At 42.6% G+C, this 16,853-nt stretch overlaps 1 protein-coding gene across 1 annotated transcript in view; it reads right to left on the reverse strand.

The window, feature by feature from the left end:
- Positions 1 to 5,552: 5,552 nt before the first annotated feature.
- The window catches only part of LOC115111818 (NMDA receptor synaptonuclear signaling and neuronal migration factor-like), a 39,705-nt gene continuing 28,404 nt past the window's right edge, over positions 5,553 to 16,853 (reverse strand). The window contains exons 7-16 of the mRNA XM_029638280.2: positions 13,652 to 13,704; positions 12,505 to 12,594; positions 10,285 to 10,412; positions 9,909 to 9,992; positions 9,623 to 9,656; positions 9,414 to 9,484; positions 9,175 to 9,254; positions 8,938 to 9,040; positions 6,478 to 6,553; positions 5,553 to 5,885 (exon numbers count right to left, since the gene is read on the reverse strand). Of these exons, the coding sequence (XP_029494140.1) occupies positions 5,788 to 5,885; positions 6,478 to 6,553; positions 8,938 to 9,040; positions 9,175 to 9,254; positions 9,414 to 9,484; positions 9,623 to 9,656; positions 9,909 to 9,992; positions 10,285 to 10,412; positions 12,505 to 12,594; positions 13,652 to 13,704 (817 nt within the window). The 3' untranslated portion in view covers positions 5,553 to 5,787. The remainder of the gene's footprint in view (positions 5,886 to 6,477; positions 6,554 to 8,937; positions 9,041 to 9,174; positions 9,255 to 9,413; positions 9,485 to 9,622; positions 9,657 to 9,908; positions 9,993 to 10,284; positions 10,413 to 12,504; positions 12,595 to 13,651; positions 13,705 to 16,853) is intronic.

Consider the following 16,853-nt stretch of genomic DNA (forward strand, 5'->3'; position numbering starts at 1 on the left):
CCGTACAACACCGGCCATATGCTCACTTTTCTGGATGCAATTTACACAATGCTTGTCCAGATCAGGAGCCTGCTAGATTTGTCGTTTTATGGGACAATGTTAGTTTTCACCGGGCTGTTCTGGTCCAAAACTGGTTTGCCACCCATCTACAATTTGTAGTTTTGTACCTACCCCCATATTCACCTTTTCTAAATCCCATAGAGGAATTCTTCTCAGCCTGGTGCTGGAAAGTGTATGATCGCCAACCCTATGCCGCATGACGCTTCTCCAGGCAATGGAGGACACATGTGGGGACATAGAGGTTGCCTCTGTCCAAGGTTGGATACGCCATGCTAGGAGATACTTCCCTCGATGTTTGGCAAGAGAAAACTATCTTGTGATGTGGACGAAGTATTGTGGCCAGACCCAGGCTGGAGAAGAGATGTAGCGTAACTTAGCACTGGTGACTGCCCGCACCCCCCCGGGACCCCACACACACAATTGTGTTCTTTACTGTATTCTAAAGAATATACTTTTGGTTTACATATGTTTATGGTTTGGTTGTATGCTACTGTATACATCTTTAATGTGTGACCTAATAAATATTTTATGTTTCTACTTTCCATTGGTGTTTACAGTGTACTTGTTACCCCTCTCAGCAGATTACTTTCACTGTAGAACATTGTATTGAAATGTAGATATAAGCCTATGAAAGACCAAAGAGCTTTAGATTTAGAACAACAGTGTTTACATGGTATATCCAAAAATGTACTATTATGAAAGCAGTGTTTGCCATTTGATGCAAATGCTTCATTCTGACATGTGTTTATGGCATTTTGAATGCAGTGTTACATTTTGAAGGAGATGTGAGGCATTTTGCATTTTGTGTGTGCAGTTTTGGGAATTGTGTGTAGAGTTTTGAAGAAAAGGAGACAGTTGTAAGCAGTTGGAAAAAAACTGTAATATAAGGAATTTGATGTAGGGCATTTACGTTTACATGACCATTTTTTGTACTTTTCCATCCCTGTACTTAAGTACATTTAAAACCAGATACTTTTACTTAAGTAGTATTTTACTGGGTGACTTGTATTTAATTCACTTTTTATTAAGGTATCTTTACTTTTACTCAAGTAGGACAATTGAGTACTTTTCCACCACTGCCCTTCAGTTATTCTCTGCCTGCTGTTTACAAGCATTGCTCTGTGAAGAGTCACACTTAAGTACATCTCCTATGAGCTGACAACCTTTAAGCACCAGCTGATGACCAGCCAGACTGTGGAAAGTCTGCCAGAGGTGTGTGTGTGTGTGTGTGTGTGTGTGTGTGCGTGTGTGTGTGTGTGTGTGTGCGTGTGTGTGTGTGTGTGTGTGTGTGCGTGTGCGCCAGAGACAAATAGTTTATCAACCATTGTGTATTATAGGCAGAGAGGCAACAGATAATTGAGGATAAATTGAGATGCTGGACTGGATGGATAAATCACCTATCTATCATTGTGCCGCTTATTTCCCGACAGTTCATTGTAAAACGAGCAAGTTATTTACAGATTCAGGTGAGTCAGCCAACAAAGAAACAACGAAGACACAAATTGGTTAGAACTGGATAAATTTTTTACTGGAAAGAAAAATAACACTTTAAAAACATTTTCCACTTGTTAGTACCAATATTGTACAGTGCGAAACATACTGTACTGCTCGTGATATTAGTTCAGTTACAGCAAGTTTAAAATGTCAATTAAATGTCAATTCTCAAGATATATGGCTATTCTAAGTAAAGGTACACTACTCCAGTCTATTTTCTTTAGTATCTCCTAGTACTAAAATCACCAGAGACATCAAACCTTATCACTATCATAATTAGCATTTTAAACAATACTTTTATCAAGACATTTGGATATTCAACCTGACTAAAGAATTACATTAGTGATAGCCGTCACTTCTAAAATCTCCCTTTCTATTGTAGTATGCTATGTAAATCTACCTAAAGAAATCTACTGAAAATGCAACGCCCTGGTCCAGACATGACTTTGTGAAAAGTTAAGACCGAGGTTACACAATATGAGATCTGTGTGCACTCCCCCTCGTCCCAAAATACAATGACTTCCCAACATGAAGAGCAATCAGAGCTGCATCAATCAATCATCATAACTCAATCAGCATCCCCAACACAGAGCATACAGAGCAGAGAACTAGGCAGTGGCTGAGTCCAAAATTACACCCTTTCCCCATAGGGTTCTGGTCAAACGTAGTGCTATATACAGGGAACATGGTGTCATTTGGGAGGCATACAATATATCTTGATAAAAAGTGGACGCAGTCAACGGGGGAGAAACTCATACATTAAAAATAGGATGAAAGTTCATGGAAATGTCTTATTTACTCATTGGTGACGACAGAAGGTTTGAATTAATAGAGCGTGTGAGATGGATGTCTTGGTTTGTGCAATTATATTTCTACTCACAGAAATGGAAATGGCTGCTTCGTTGGCCAGGATGATAAGTCAAACCACGAAGAGCAGTCAGCGCTCGCTTCGCTGATTCTGCCTTCAGTATAATATATTACAGTCACTGCATTCACTATAGAAAGTGCACTACTTTTGAGCAGAGTCCTGGTCAATAGTAGTGCACTAAATAGGAAATAGGGAGCTATTTGGGACAAAGCCCCTAGCTCTCATCTAAATATGGGCCAGACCAACTTCTCATTTACACGTCTCTCTTTTGCAATCTCAAAGTTTTAATGTCTATCCATGCTTGTCAACTATCCAAGAAAGATTGCCATAGCCCTCGTATATTACTCTTCTTACGTATGCATCCCAAATTGCATCCTATTCCCTATATAGTGCACTACATTTGCTCCACCACTTCCTCCTCTGCTGGCACAATGGTTTGAAATCATCCTCAAATACCAGATAATAAATATTCCTATATCCATGGTATTTAAAGGATGGTTCTCTGTCCACTGGCCTATCTATCCCCTGGGTCATAAACATATTTTAAAGCAGAACCATACATCAATGATTCATACAACATTTTTGAATTCACTGTATTTCACTGTGCTCAATTAATTCACTTCACTTCACTTAATTTTTTTCGAGCTAATTTGCATTAAAACAGGCCACGCAAAGACAGATAGATATGGCCAATTTGATGTATTTTAATACAGTAACAATTAATGTCTTTGTGCTCCAACACCTAGTGCTAGATTCAATCCATATCGAGGAAGAGCCGCGTTGGGCAATTCCCGATCGAGCCGGACATATGCAGTGTGCATATGTATGTATGAATGTAGTCTCCGCGAACACAGGAACATTGTCTTTTAAATGTAAAATTGTGCTATTGCGCAGATCTTCCGCATTAAATCTAGGCCCTAATCCCTCCCGGGGTTAGCTTTTGAGACAGGCAGCAGTGAGGCTCTGAGAAGAGGAAGTTGAAGGCCAGTAACTGTGGGATGTCCAAGACCACACATACAGCAGGCTACTTTCTGAGTAGCAAGATACACACGTCCTCATCTGCTATAAACACTGAACCTCACATATCAATGTGTACAGTCGTGCTCTTTCTCTCTCACTCTCTCTCTTTTCTCTCGTGCTCTCTCCCTCTGTCTCTGCTTCCGTATCAATGTCAGTAATGTTGGAGATTGCTGTGTATTGGGACCAAAACAAGGCAAACGCATATTTTCTAATAACAGTGTAGGAAATGTTACAAAGTCTATTGCTACAGGATAGAGGGTTTGTATCCTTGGTTAACAGTTTTGTAAAGGTACACATTAAACAGAGGAGTGGGGAAGAGATACAATACCCATGTGGCACAAACTGAATGTTGATTGCACATCAATATAACGCATGTACAGTAATACTCGTATGTTAGTGAGAAAGAGTTAAATGTAGAAAAAACTACAAGTGAGTAAAATACATGGAGTGCCTGCCTCATTCTAGGAAGGTCAACAAAGAATTGTTAGGCGTGTACCCTCTGTACCAACGTTGCTGAATAATAGCAAATCTTACGGAATATAAAGAAAATGGCCTCTCTCTTTTGTCTCTCTGTGGTGAGTATGTCCACATGGATGCATAAAGATGTGTATTATCACCCCCCCAGCTAAGAGAGAACACTGATAATGAAGACTCCTCACAGTTCAGTACCCCTGCAGTGCCCCATCAGGCTAGGATTCTGAGAAACACACAAACCACCCACACACACACGTTAACTTATTAGCTCTGGTGGAACAGTTTAAGGAGGGAATGCGAAGAGCATCCGTAAATGATGTTATTTGGCCACTTTTGAGCACGAGCAAAAGTTGGAAACCAATCTCAATATCATGACCCGCTCCTTCACAGAACAGCTCCGCGTGTGTTTGAGGTGTACTGTACCACTACTGAGTGGTGCACAATATCACATGGGCAAGACAGAAAGCCCGTTTGTTAAAAGTCAATAGCACAATACACAGAAAGTAAATGCCATTAGAATGACATGACATGAATACTGAGATTTTGGTTCGAACAAGAACGAAGAAAAACACAGGCAGTGCAGAGAGTAACTAGACTAACTAGCAGCAATACTAGTTAAATACAAGTAAATATACTGTAGATATAAAGAGAGGGAGATGACCGTAAGCAGTGTGACACAAGTCATCTAGGCCTAGTCCACGTTCCATAAACCTCATGGCAGTATTAAGTGATGCACAGTTAGCAATGCAATGCAGACACACACAGTAAGACAGAGCGCTCACAGCATCAGGGTGTCATTCCCTGGGAGTGAACTGAACACTACAAGAAAGAAACGTCTGTGTCCGTAGTTCAGCAGGGTAAAACATAAACGTGGAAGGGCTCTGGTACGGTGTCACTGTTGCATGCGTAATGAGCAATAAGCTACAATTGATCTAGTGTATGAAGAATCAAAAAAAAAAAAATGCCTCGTTCACACACAAACACGCACAGGTGCTCAGAGACACAGAAATGGTTTCCCTGACAACCACTGAGCGGAGAGGATCGGAACTAGTCGACGGTACATGAGGTGACGGCAATTATCATACGAGGGATAGCAGTAACCCTGAGTTATTCAAGACAAACAGTTCATAAGAAATACGAACACAATAAGTTCAAAATAAACGCTGTTTTATATGATATATAGATACTTTGAATTATTGGTAAGACTAATTTAGTACTATCTTTTCTATTTGTGGTACATGTATAGATAACGGAAATCTATTCTCTAAAGCTCCAGAAAACCACCAAAGCACTTTATAAATACATTTAGCTCTTTAGGGAGATCTACGTACTTCCGGAAAAAAAAAAGCTTTAATCTGAGTTCACACAGCTGACAGGTAGACAAAGGAGGAAATCTGTCGCCATCTCTTCTCCCCTTTCACAAAGAGTCTTTATTTTCCCTGCAGGTGCTGCATCTCACTCTCTCTCTCTCTCTCTCTCTCTTTCCAAGAAGACTTTCTGGGCTCCTGAGCATAAAATCTAACTCTATGTGTCTCTTGAGACTAAAGGAGGATCTATCCACTCCTCTCTTCTACCTTCACTCTCTGGTTCTCTCTCAGTAGAGGCATTAGTTGAGACAGTGAAAATGGATGGGGGGTACAGTTCACCTCTTGACAGTAGCTGCTACTGGAATTCACTTAGTGCCTTCAATTCATCCGAGAGCTTAGGATTGAAGCCTCCTCGGTGAGTAAAACCACCTGAACCCCGTCTTCCTGTTGCACCTCTTCTACAGAGCGCTCCCGTCCAGGACCTCTCAAGGAAAGCCGTCACCGTAGGCTATCGGTGATGAGATACACAGCCAGTAGGCTGACAAAGGTGAAAGGTGAGCAATGTCACAAAAGGTTGTCATAGTCAAGCAGCTTGGAGTGCTGGCGGGTTTTCCACAGGCGGAAGAGACGGAAGTCAAAGTACATCTCGATCATCTCCTTGCCTAGAGAGAGAGAGAGAAATAGAGAGAGGGTGGGCGGGGTCGAGGGGCTCCGGTTAAGTCCAGTTGATTTCTCTTCACCTCTCCACTAGCTAATCCGTTCTCAGAAAAGAAAAGAATTCACGTCCCCCCCCTCCCTTCCCAACAACTACTCTCAAAGGTTGATTGAAATATACAGTTGATTGAAGTGTTCATGTACTGTAAAGCTTGATCAAGCTATAAACCGGTGGAAATGGAGGAGACAAGATAAAACAGAAAGAGGTGGAGAAATAGTGGGGTCTTGTGGGTCAATAGAGGAGAGGGAAACACTCAGTGGAGATAATGAGATATTAATTGAGAAATAATTAGCATGACATCAATAAGTGTCAGGGGGAAATGATTGATGAGGGGTGCGTTCAGAGCTCAGGAAGTTCAGACATGTCTGCCAGTGTGTTCCCTAATGTCCTGATTAACTTGGTTTGCCTTACTAGGTTTGATTAATGTTCACTATTTACATTCAGGGAACGTGTACAGCGCAGCATGTAGAAGATATTGGAAAAATCGAAAATGTACATATGTGAAATTGTGTGTGTGTGGTCATGCGTGTTACACTCACCCTGCGCAGACAGCTCTAGTGGGGACTTGAATTCGATGGCATGAGGTCTCATTAGCTGCTTCAGATTCTGGATTAGCTGTGAAGCAGAACATTTTACATTTTCAAAACATCCATCTGGCAAAACAGACAAACCTCTTGAGAGGAGAGAAAATAGTCTTCTGTTCACAGCAAAAACAATTGCAGACATATTGTCACTCATTCTTTTTCCAAAGGAAACTAACGCTCAGTTGTACCTCCAAAAGCAATATAACTAACTCCAAAGTTAAATATGTCATAACATCAACCGAAAAGAGCCCTTCATAGTGGGAACGACAGGGGCAGAGTGTGTCTTGTGTATACAGCAGAATGGGAAGTTACACTGAAGTGTTAACCTGTGTTTGTCTCACTGAGTATATCTGTTGTTGAGTGGCCGTTGTGTGTACGAGGAGAGTGCTCATTGCTGGAGAGAGCCTGTCAGAGCACATTACTGTACCTTACATAACCCTCCTCCTGCCCACTTCTCCGCTCACTCCCTAGACCCCCCCTCTCCCCGCTCCTCTCCCTCTCTCTGCACCTCCCCTTTCCCTGCACCTCTTCTCTTCTCCACTCCTGCTCCACTCCCTGCAGTCTGGACCAGCCAGTGCCACTGCCCCATGGAGCCTCGCAACCAATTAACATGTTTTTCCAGAAGCCCGTTTCCTATCTGCTGACGCCATTCACAGAGCAGTAGAAGTAGCAGCATGCATAATCTAAATCAATGTACGGAACCTCTGGGGAGTTTGTGTGCGTGTGTGTGAGAGGTCAGGGTTCGCGGCCCCTAGCGGGACTCTGTGAATATAACGTGCTCCAGTGTTACAGTGCTTAACCTCAACTCCCCTGACCGTGTCGACAGAGATGAACAACAATCGTTTGAACCCTTAAAGCCGGGTCACTATTTTAAAAGAGGGGAATACTGTACAACAGAAGGATTTCGGTGGTAGATTCTATCGGCAGAAACCAGCAGACGGGTTAACAGAATTCAGAGGAGGAACTAATGATGTTTTTGTCTTGTCCTTTGTAGGCTAGAGGTGACTGCTCCCCAGATGAAGACTGTACAGGGAGTGAATACAACTAAAGGAGTGGAAACGAGCTGTATAACAAAGTTAAGGTTTGCATCCAAAATGGCATCCCATTTCCTATAGGCCCTGGTCAAAGTAGTGCACTGTATATGGAAAAGGGTGCCATTTGGGAGACACCCAAAATCAATCAAGGAGATGTTAGAGTTGAGTTGCAGCTACAGGTAGGCTGGGTGTGTACCGGTACGTAGGTCTCTCTGAAACTAGCAGACTATTATTAGACGGATGACTAAAGCTTTCTATCTGCATTCCAGCTGAGGTAGCAGGGGATTACAGATAGCAGAAGAGAACACTGATAAATGCACTGAAAAATGCTTCCCTGTACCATTTCTGCGACTTGTACAGCCTCCAGACTGCCACGCACGCAGACACACACACAGACACACACACACACACACACTCCAGAGAAGGAACAACGTGGCGAAAATGTCAGCTAGACTGGAACAGTGGGCACACTGTACAGCGTGCTAATGAACAAAATGCATGCATGTGTTGCTGTACATTTCACTGCCTAATACAGCGTGTGAAAACGGTATGTTCAATTATTTAAACGAGTAAACACAAATGCTGTAGCATATGTACAGAGTTTCTGTGTGAGAGTGCATGCATTTTCAAGACCATCTGAACTAAGTGCCTGTGTGTGTTTGCGTGCCTGAGTGTGTGCGTGTGTGTCTGTGTGTGTACGTGAATCTGTTTGTGTGCATAGCTGCTTGTTCCCTGCAGTGTCTGCCAGTACGGCTTAGTCTCTGTGGGTGAGGAGGGCCAGCAGGGCAGGGGGATGTGTGTGTGTGTGTGTGTGTGTGTGTGTGTGTGTGGCTCTATACTGGCTACATAAATAAAAATAGGCCTATATACTGTGCACTCATCTATAATGAAGCAGTACAGTTGTGGTAATAAATGTTTACAGTGACAGAATAGGAAACAACTATTTACATAAGTTAATATAGTACTGGGTAGGGTTAGCCTGGGTACCAGTCTGTTTAGCTGTCCTATGACAAAAATTAGCATGACGAGGATTGTCAAGGAGTGGAATGAAAGCTAAACAGACTGCTACCCAGACTATGGGGCCAACATTTCAGTAACTTTCACAAAATCCCAAAGGTTTCGGCAGAAATTCCTGGAATCAGGAGGGGAGAACACAGGAAATCCAGGAATCAGGAGGGGAGAACGCAGGAAATCCAGGAATCAGGAGGGGAGAACGCAGGAAATCCAGGAATCAGGAGGGGAGAACGCAGGAAATCCAGGAATCAGGAGGGGAGAACGCAGGAAATCCAGGAATCCTCCAACTGGGATTTCTAGAAAACCTGGTAACTTTGGGAAAATTACTAGAATTTTGCAACTACAATAGGAAACTTTAAATCCATACTTTTTCTCCATTGGCGCTCCCCAGAACATAGCAGCCCATTATGTGAATGAGGTTGGCCTCAGGGTTTAGTTTGCTCATAAACCGACTCAACTTCTTCCAGAACCTGTCCATACAAATACAAGTGGAAGAGATTAAATGAATCTGCATTTTTATGGTAGTGTATGACTTTGGTCTATGTTCCTGCAATCCAGTGACAGTTGTCATGGTGATATTGTTGTCAGAAGTGAGTGATCTTACTGGATCATGTCCTCCTCCTTCTCCACCTTGGCAAACGTGGCCACTTTGTTCTTGAGCAGGTACAGATGCCCCGGACCTCCCTGGAGAACAGGTTCATTCCAGTTATGTGCGTGCAACAATAACCGCTGCAGCAATAAGCTGACTTAAACAATGAGTTTGAGACAATAAGAACCCATTCTCCAGCTCACACACGCAAACACACAATAGTGTCTAAGCCATCTCCCCTTCCCCTCTCTCACCTGACAGAAGATGAGCATGTTCCAGATCTTACAGCCTTTCCTGTAGGCCGTCAGCTTCTTCTCTATCTCCTCTGTGATTGGAGGGAAAGATGGAGGGAGGAAAGTATAAATGTTACTTTTCTGCAGGCTGAGGAGAGAGGCCACATACTGTACTATGATCATTATTCAGGGCATACTATGACTGAAAAACAAACACTTCCTCTACTCACCAATGATGTCATCGAATGTGGCATGTTCATGATCCTACAGAAAAAAATGAAAAATAGTGCACAATAAGAGACAGTAAGACAATTCCAACTACTGTGTGAACGGGGTGGTTTATGGTATGCACGTTATGGCGTAGCATTTAAAAAGTTGATATTTTCCATATAAACTGAAAAAATTAGGAAGTGTAGAAGAGACTCTTGCAAATCAATATGACAGTCATCAGAATATCCAGGAATGATCATAACAGGTAGGAGTAGTGCAACGGACCAGTGGATGAGAGGGACTCACATAAAGGATGGGGATGACCGAGGGGTCGTCCCGACGGATGATGTTAGGGACATATTCAGCCTTCGGGACCTTAGAGGATATCAGCTGGAAGAAGACAGACAGTCTCAACATCTATACAAAAATCCACGAAAAACTGTCTACAGTGGGTACATTATATACTGTAAGTAACATCATAATAAGAATGGAAACAGATAAATACATTTGTCAGAAACTACCCTACTTAGTAGTATGATATCTGTTTAAGGTCATATAGAACAGCACTACAGAGATATTCTACTACAGTTTACACTTAGCTATTAACAACACAATGTACCCTATTCACTTTGCACTGCTATGAGATGGCTAACTGGTCTCGTAGGTGAGCTGAGAATCTCACTATGATTTTGGGGGGGGTGAAGTCCTCTCCCTCGCAGGCTGCTCTCTCCAGTTCTCTCTCCTCCTCCCAGTCCGCATCCTCCTGTGACCCTTCATCTAGAGCCCCTGACGAGGACTGCAGGTCCCCATCTGACACACACACACACACACACACACACACACACACACACACACACACACACACACACACACACACACACACACACACACACACACAGAAACACAGAGTCGGGGAGAGATGAAAGGATCACAAACAGAGCTGATTAGAGGAGAGTCTGCAATCAAAAGCTACGCACCTGGCTGCTGGCTGTTTGCAGAGAGAAGAAGACAGGAATCATAGAGAGACACACATCGAGGAAATATCACATTTACATAAGTACTCAGACCCTATACTCAGTACTTTGTTGAAGCACCTTTGGCAGTGATTACAGCATCGACTCTTCTTGGGTATGATGCTACAAGCTTGGCACACCTGTATTTGGGGCGTTTCTCTTACATTCTTCTCTGCAGATCCTCTCAAGGTCTGTCAGGTTGGATGGGGAGCATCGAGGCAGAGCTATTTTTTGTCACACCCTGATCTGTTCCACTTGACCTCGTTATTGTCTCCACCCTCTCCAGGTGTCGCTTATTTTCCCCAGTTTATTTATCCCTGTGTTTCCTGTCTCTCTGTGCCAGTTCGTCTTGTATGTCCAAGCCTACCAGCGTTTTTCCCCGGTTTCCTGCTTTGCCTTTTCTCCTTTTTCTAGTCCTCCCGGTTTTGACCCTTGCCTGTTCTGGACTCTGTACCCGCCTGCCTGACCATTCTGCCTGCCTTGACCTCGAGCCTGCCTGCCACTCTGTACCTCCTGGACTCTGATCTGGTTATGACCTTTTGCCTGTCCACGACCATTCTCTTGCCTATTCCCTTTGGATTTATTAATCAAACTCCAACCATCTGCTTCCTGTGTCTGCAATTGGGTTTCAGGTCTCTGCGTTGTCTTGGGTGTGTGCTTAGCCTCGATGTCCTGTTGGAAGGTGAACCTTCGCCCCCAGTCTGAGGTCCTGAGCTCTCTGGAGCAGGTTTTTATCAAGGATCTCTCTGTACTTTGCTCCTCGATCCTGACTAGTCTCCCAGTCCCTGCCGCTGAGAAACATTCCCACCACCACGCCTCAGTTTGGCTGGGAGGCCAGCTCTAGGAAGAATCTTGGTGGTTCCAAACTTCTTCCATTTAAGAATGATGGAGGCCACTGTGTTCGTACCCTTCCCCAGATCTGTGCCTCAGCACAATCCTGTCTCGGAGTTCTACGGACAATTCCTTCGACCTCAAGTCTTGGTTTTTGCTCTGACATGCACTGTCAACTGTGGGACCTTATATAGACAGGTGTGTGCCTTTCTAAATCCTGTCTAATAAATTGAATTTACCACAGGTGGACTCCAATCAACTTGTAGAAACATCTCAAGGATGATCAATGGAAACAGGATGCACCTGAGTTCAATTTCGAGTCTCATAGCAAAGGGTCTGAATACTTATGTAAATAAGGTATTTCAGTTTTTTTTGTTTTTTTTTACACATTTGCAAAAATTCCCAACAACCTGTTTTTGCTTTGTCATTATGTGGTATTGTGTGTAGATTGAGGATTTTGTTTTTTGTTCATCCATTTTAGAATAAGGCTGTAACGTAACAAAATGTGGGAAAAGTCAAGAGGTCTGAATACTTTGTGAATGCACTGTAGCACAAGAAATCATAGGCACATAAAGCAGGCACACAAAGCCATCAGATACATAGACAATATGTTGCAGAGAGACACGGTCACAAAATATTTAGAATGAAAGACAGAGCTTGGAACATACAAGCACAGACTCGGACAGACCTTGGACAGATATGGAGGACGGCAGAGACGCACAGTACAGGCGTAAAGGACAGACGTACAGACGCAAGGTACAGTAGACTGCCGTCTCCAAAAGACAGATGTGAATAGGTAGAGGAAAAATACAATCAGGGTCAAACAGTCTGTACAGGGGAGCTTCTTTTCAAATGAGTGTGTGAGTGTGTGTGTGTTTGTGTGAGTGTGTGCGTGTCCATAGTGTGCGTATAGCGCCTGTTTTGTGCCTCAGTAAAGTTATTCTTAACTGTACGTGCTTGTGTCGAGTATGCTTGAGTGAGAAAGTGTGTTTGCGTATGTCTCCTGGGCACGTCGGCTTGCATGAGCGAGTGTGTGTATAGTATGTGTCTGGACTCACTGTCTCTGGAGCCATGGAGAGAGTCTGGCTTCATAGGGGTGGGGTCACTCCAGGAGCGGTTGAAACTCTTGGCTCGGCGGTCGGCATATGCTGATGAGGGAGTGGAGGAGAATGAGTGGAGGATGAGGAGGAGGCCGGGGGGGGAAGAGTGCCACACGCACTTTCCCTAATCAAGCCCAAAACACACTGGGCGTGTTCCAATAATATCTATTTTCTTCTGAAGTGTACACTTGTTCACTACTTCCCACAAGTCTAAAAGCATTGGATTGGTGGAGGCTAGAGGGAGTTTCCACCTTGTATTTTAATACCTGTAATTTCCTTCCAAATCAGTGAAGGGAAGTGAACAAAGGAACACTTTGGGAGAAAAGGACAGATAATTGGGATGTAGCCACTCAACACAGATGCTAGTAACTCAGAAACGTCTTTCAACACGGAGTGGGATTCAGTCCGCTATACAGACGCCAACACACACAAACACTTCCCATATGTTCAACACATCCCGGTTCATTCAAAACAGCCTGGCTGAAAACATGTTCCTTGTATTGCTCTGACTGAGTCAACATCACGAAACAGTGATGCTGAGTGGGTGAGCATCTGGTACTCCAGCTCACAGCTGGGCCTGTCGTATCCAAACCACCCAGTCACTTAAAAGCTGCTAATAAAGTCAACACCTCTACCAGCTTCTTCTAACCAGATATCCTACTATAAAACGCCAACTTGAAAGCTTTTATGCCGTAACGTTGATCGTCTTGACTCTTTGACCACTTTCTCCTGGGAGTTGGATGTCTATTTTTCAGACAGGTTGAAATGTAAGAGAGGGACACAGAATTTAGAGGGGAGAACATGTGGAAGGGGGCGGGTGAAGTGAGATTCGGTGTGCTTGAGAGACTATACTACTACAATTTCACCACACTCCCACAATGGACCACTTGGTTCCATTTACTGTAGCTTTACCTAGTTAATATTGAGCCATGCCACAATTATTTATGAATGTATGAATGTACCATGCAGTATATTTTATCCAGCACACACTGACACATGTACTGGACAGGCTGCATGCATATAGCACAACCACACTGACTAAAGTAGATCCCATAACAAGCTACGACGGCACAGGCACCAGGGCCACACTCACTGGGGAACTCACTCTGAGCCTTCATTCTGCGGCTGCCCACCATTCTCAGGTGCTTCCGGAAGTTCCTGTCACAGAAAAGAACAGAGCAGTAGAAGGGAGAAGAAAGAGGGAGGAGAGAGAAGGAGAACAGAGGGAGAGGAGAGAGAGAGCAGAGGGAAGAAGAAGAGTAACAGTTTAGTAGCTTACCTGGACAGGAAAGTGAAACGGCGTGTCAATCAATGCCTGTTCATGTTTTGTTTTGTTTTTGGGGGGGTGCTTTGCTGTTTGAAGTTATTCAGTCTTGATCAATCTTTTTTTTATATATATATTTTATTTCACCTTTATTTAACCAGGTAGGCTAGTTGAGAACAAGTTCTCATTTGCAACTGCGACCTGGCCAAGATAAAGCATAGCAGTGTGAACAGACAACACAGAGTTACACATGGAGTAAACAATTAACAAGTCAATAACACAGTAGGAAAAAAAAGGGAGGAGTCTATATACAATGTGTGCAAAAGGCATGAGGTAGGCGAATAATTACAATTTCGAACTCTCCCACAACATGATTCAACTGGATCAAAAGAGATGAAATCTTTTCCAAGTTTGGTCAGTCTGACTCATCCAAAACCTCTGAAAAAAAACATTGTGGAACTGTGATTTCTTTTTTTTATCCAATCTTGTGAAACAAGTTCCTGTGATTCAGCTGTCATCTACTGACAGTGTACAAACTCTTAAAAAAAAAATACGTGATGTTAGTTACACAGAAAGTAAATACTGACTAGATTCAGTAATGCGTACAGATAACCGTGTTACTGGAGCCTGGTACTGTATATTGCATCCTCATAAACAGAAGCAATTACTAAATAACTTTTTTTAAGGAAACACATGCAATGGTATGGCTCAGTTGTGAACCGTCATTCAGGGCAGAGCCCCGACTGTTTTGAGCCCCACCTGTTTAGCTAAAAATATATACAGTGCATTCGGAAAGTATTCAGACCCCTTGACTTTTGCCACACTTTGTAACGTTAAGAACATCTCAGCAATCTACACACAATACCTCCATAATGACAAAGCAAAAAAAACAAGTTTTTAGACATTTTAGCTCTTTTTTTTTTTTTTTTTTACTTTGTCCCCTTCCGCTGAAAAACATCTTCACAGCATGATGCTACCACCATGCTTAACAATAGGGATGGTGCCAGGTTTCCTCCAGAAGTGACGCTTGGAATTCAGGCCAAAGAGTTAAATCTTGGTTTCATCAGACCAGAGAACCTTCATTCTCATGGTCTGAGAGTCTTTAGGTGCCTTTTGGCAAACTCCCAGCGGGCTGTCATGTGCCTTTTACTGAGGAGTGGCTTCCGTCTGGCCACTCTAACATAAAGGCCTGATTGGTGGAGTGCTGCAGAGATGGTTGTCCTTCTGGAAGGTTCTCCCATCTCCACAGAAAAACTCTAGAGCTCTGTCAGAGTGACCATCGGGTTCTTGGTCACCTCCCTGATCAAGGCCCTTCCTTCCTCGATTGCTCAGTTTGGTCGGGCGGCCAGCTCTAGGAAGAGTCTTGGTGGTTCCAAGCTTCTTCAATTTAAGAATGATGGAGGCCACTGTGTTCATGGGGACCTTCAATGCTGCAGACAGTTTTTCGTACCCTTTGCCATATCTGTGCCTCGACACAATCGTGTCTCAGAGCTCTACGGATGATTTCTTCGACCTCATGGCTTGGTTTTTGCTCTGACATGCACTGTCAACTGTGGGACCTTATATAGACAGGTTTGTGCCTTTCCAAATCATGAATAATTATGTAAATAATGTATTTTTGTTTTTTATTTATTATTATTTATTTTATTATTTGTATTTTGATTTTAGATTAAGGTTGTAACGTAACAAAATGTGGAAAAAGTCATGGGGTCTGAATACTTTTCAAAGGCACTGTATGTATATATACAGTAGTATGTATATATACAGTATTACTTTATTTATTTATACATATTTTTTGTTATTAATATAAAAAATGTGTTATTTTGGCATTAATACGTGTCACATATCAGTTTGCAAACCATGTAAAAACAAAAAATTTATTAATAAAGCCGCATACAAAAACATGGTCTCATCTTTGCTTTCTTGAGTAAGGCAGCTCCAAAATGCAGGTGTTTCAGCCTAGCCTCAGTGCTTTCTGTGGTGGTGGGGCAGCCAGCGGAAAATACCGAGCGTAGGGGTTGGTAATGTGATTGACTCAGTGTTCTGTCACTCACTGGGACACTACGTCACTGCAAAATCTATGGGGATAGCTTGAAAAATCAAGCCCCTTGGGTGCTGCCATAGAGTTACATTAGAACTGTCCATCCATCAAGGCTCAAGGTCATTGGCCACAGATAAAATGTCATCAAATCAAGTTATATATACCATAGCTTTGATTGGACTCATGTCAACATCATACTTTCAAAATCTTAGCTAGCAAACTAGACAAGCTGTCATTATCATGAATCAAGTCAACAATCTACTGACAAATCCTTTTCAATAGAGAAAATGTATCCATGCTCATCGAAAATTGGACAAACATTACACAACAAATTGGAAATTGCAAATTCAACAATGATTGGTTTGGAAGGAATCAGTGGCTAACTGCAAACGTCGCAAAGCAATCACTAGCCTGTTATTCAGTGGAGTGGGTGTGTGGTACAAGTCTACGTTTAAGCATCTCTTTTCCAAGCTTAAAGGATTTAGATTTTATTTGATTAGGATCTATTTTAGTCCTCATTTGGACTAATCTTCAAAGAGTCCTTAAACATTAAAATACAATTTATAATACGATCACATTTTCACATATAACACACTGTTACAAACAGACATAACGCACTAACATATTGATCAGATAACTACTCTAACAGTCTTTTCTGTCTGGACACATAGATGGTGGACAATCTATTCCTAGTATTTACTGAATGCCTGTCTCTTACCAATTGAATACTGTTGTGAATAGAGTTTGGCCGTTTTAAATGGTGTATATTATGAAATAAAATAAGAATGTTTTTTCAATTATCTTGATTGATTGATGACCAACCAAGAGCATTGCGCATTGACTACAACAGAATAACCATATGTCCACCTTAAAACAATCCTTGCTGCTTTCTTCTGTGCATTCTGCAGCCTCCTAATTTCACTTGCTGATGCATTTCCCCAGGCCACAGAACAGTAGTTCACCTGACTCTCAATTAATGCTTGGGTTAAGAATCTTTCCTGT

Source organism: Oncorhynchus nerka, linkage group LG27, assembly GCF_034236695.1.
Source record: "Oncorhynchus nerka isolate Pitt River linkage group LG27, Oner_Uvic_2.0, whole genome shotgun sequence".
In the NCBI taxonomy this organism is placed as follows: Eukaryota; Metazoa; Chordata; class Actinopteri; order Salmoniformes; family Salmonidae; genus Oncorhynchus; species Oncorhynchus nerka.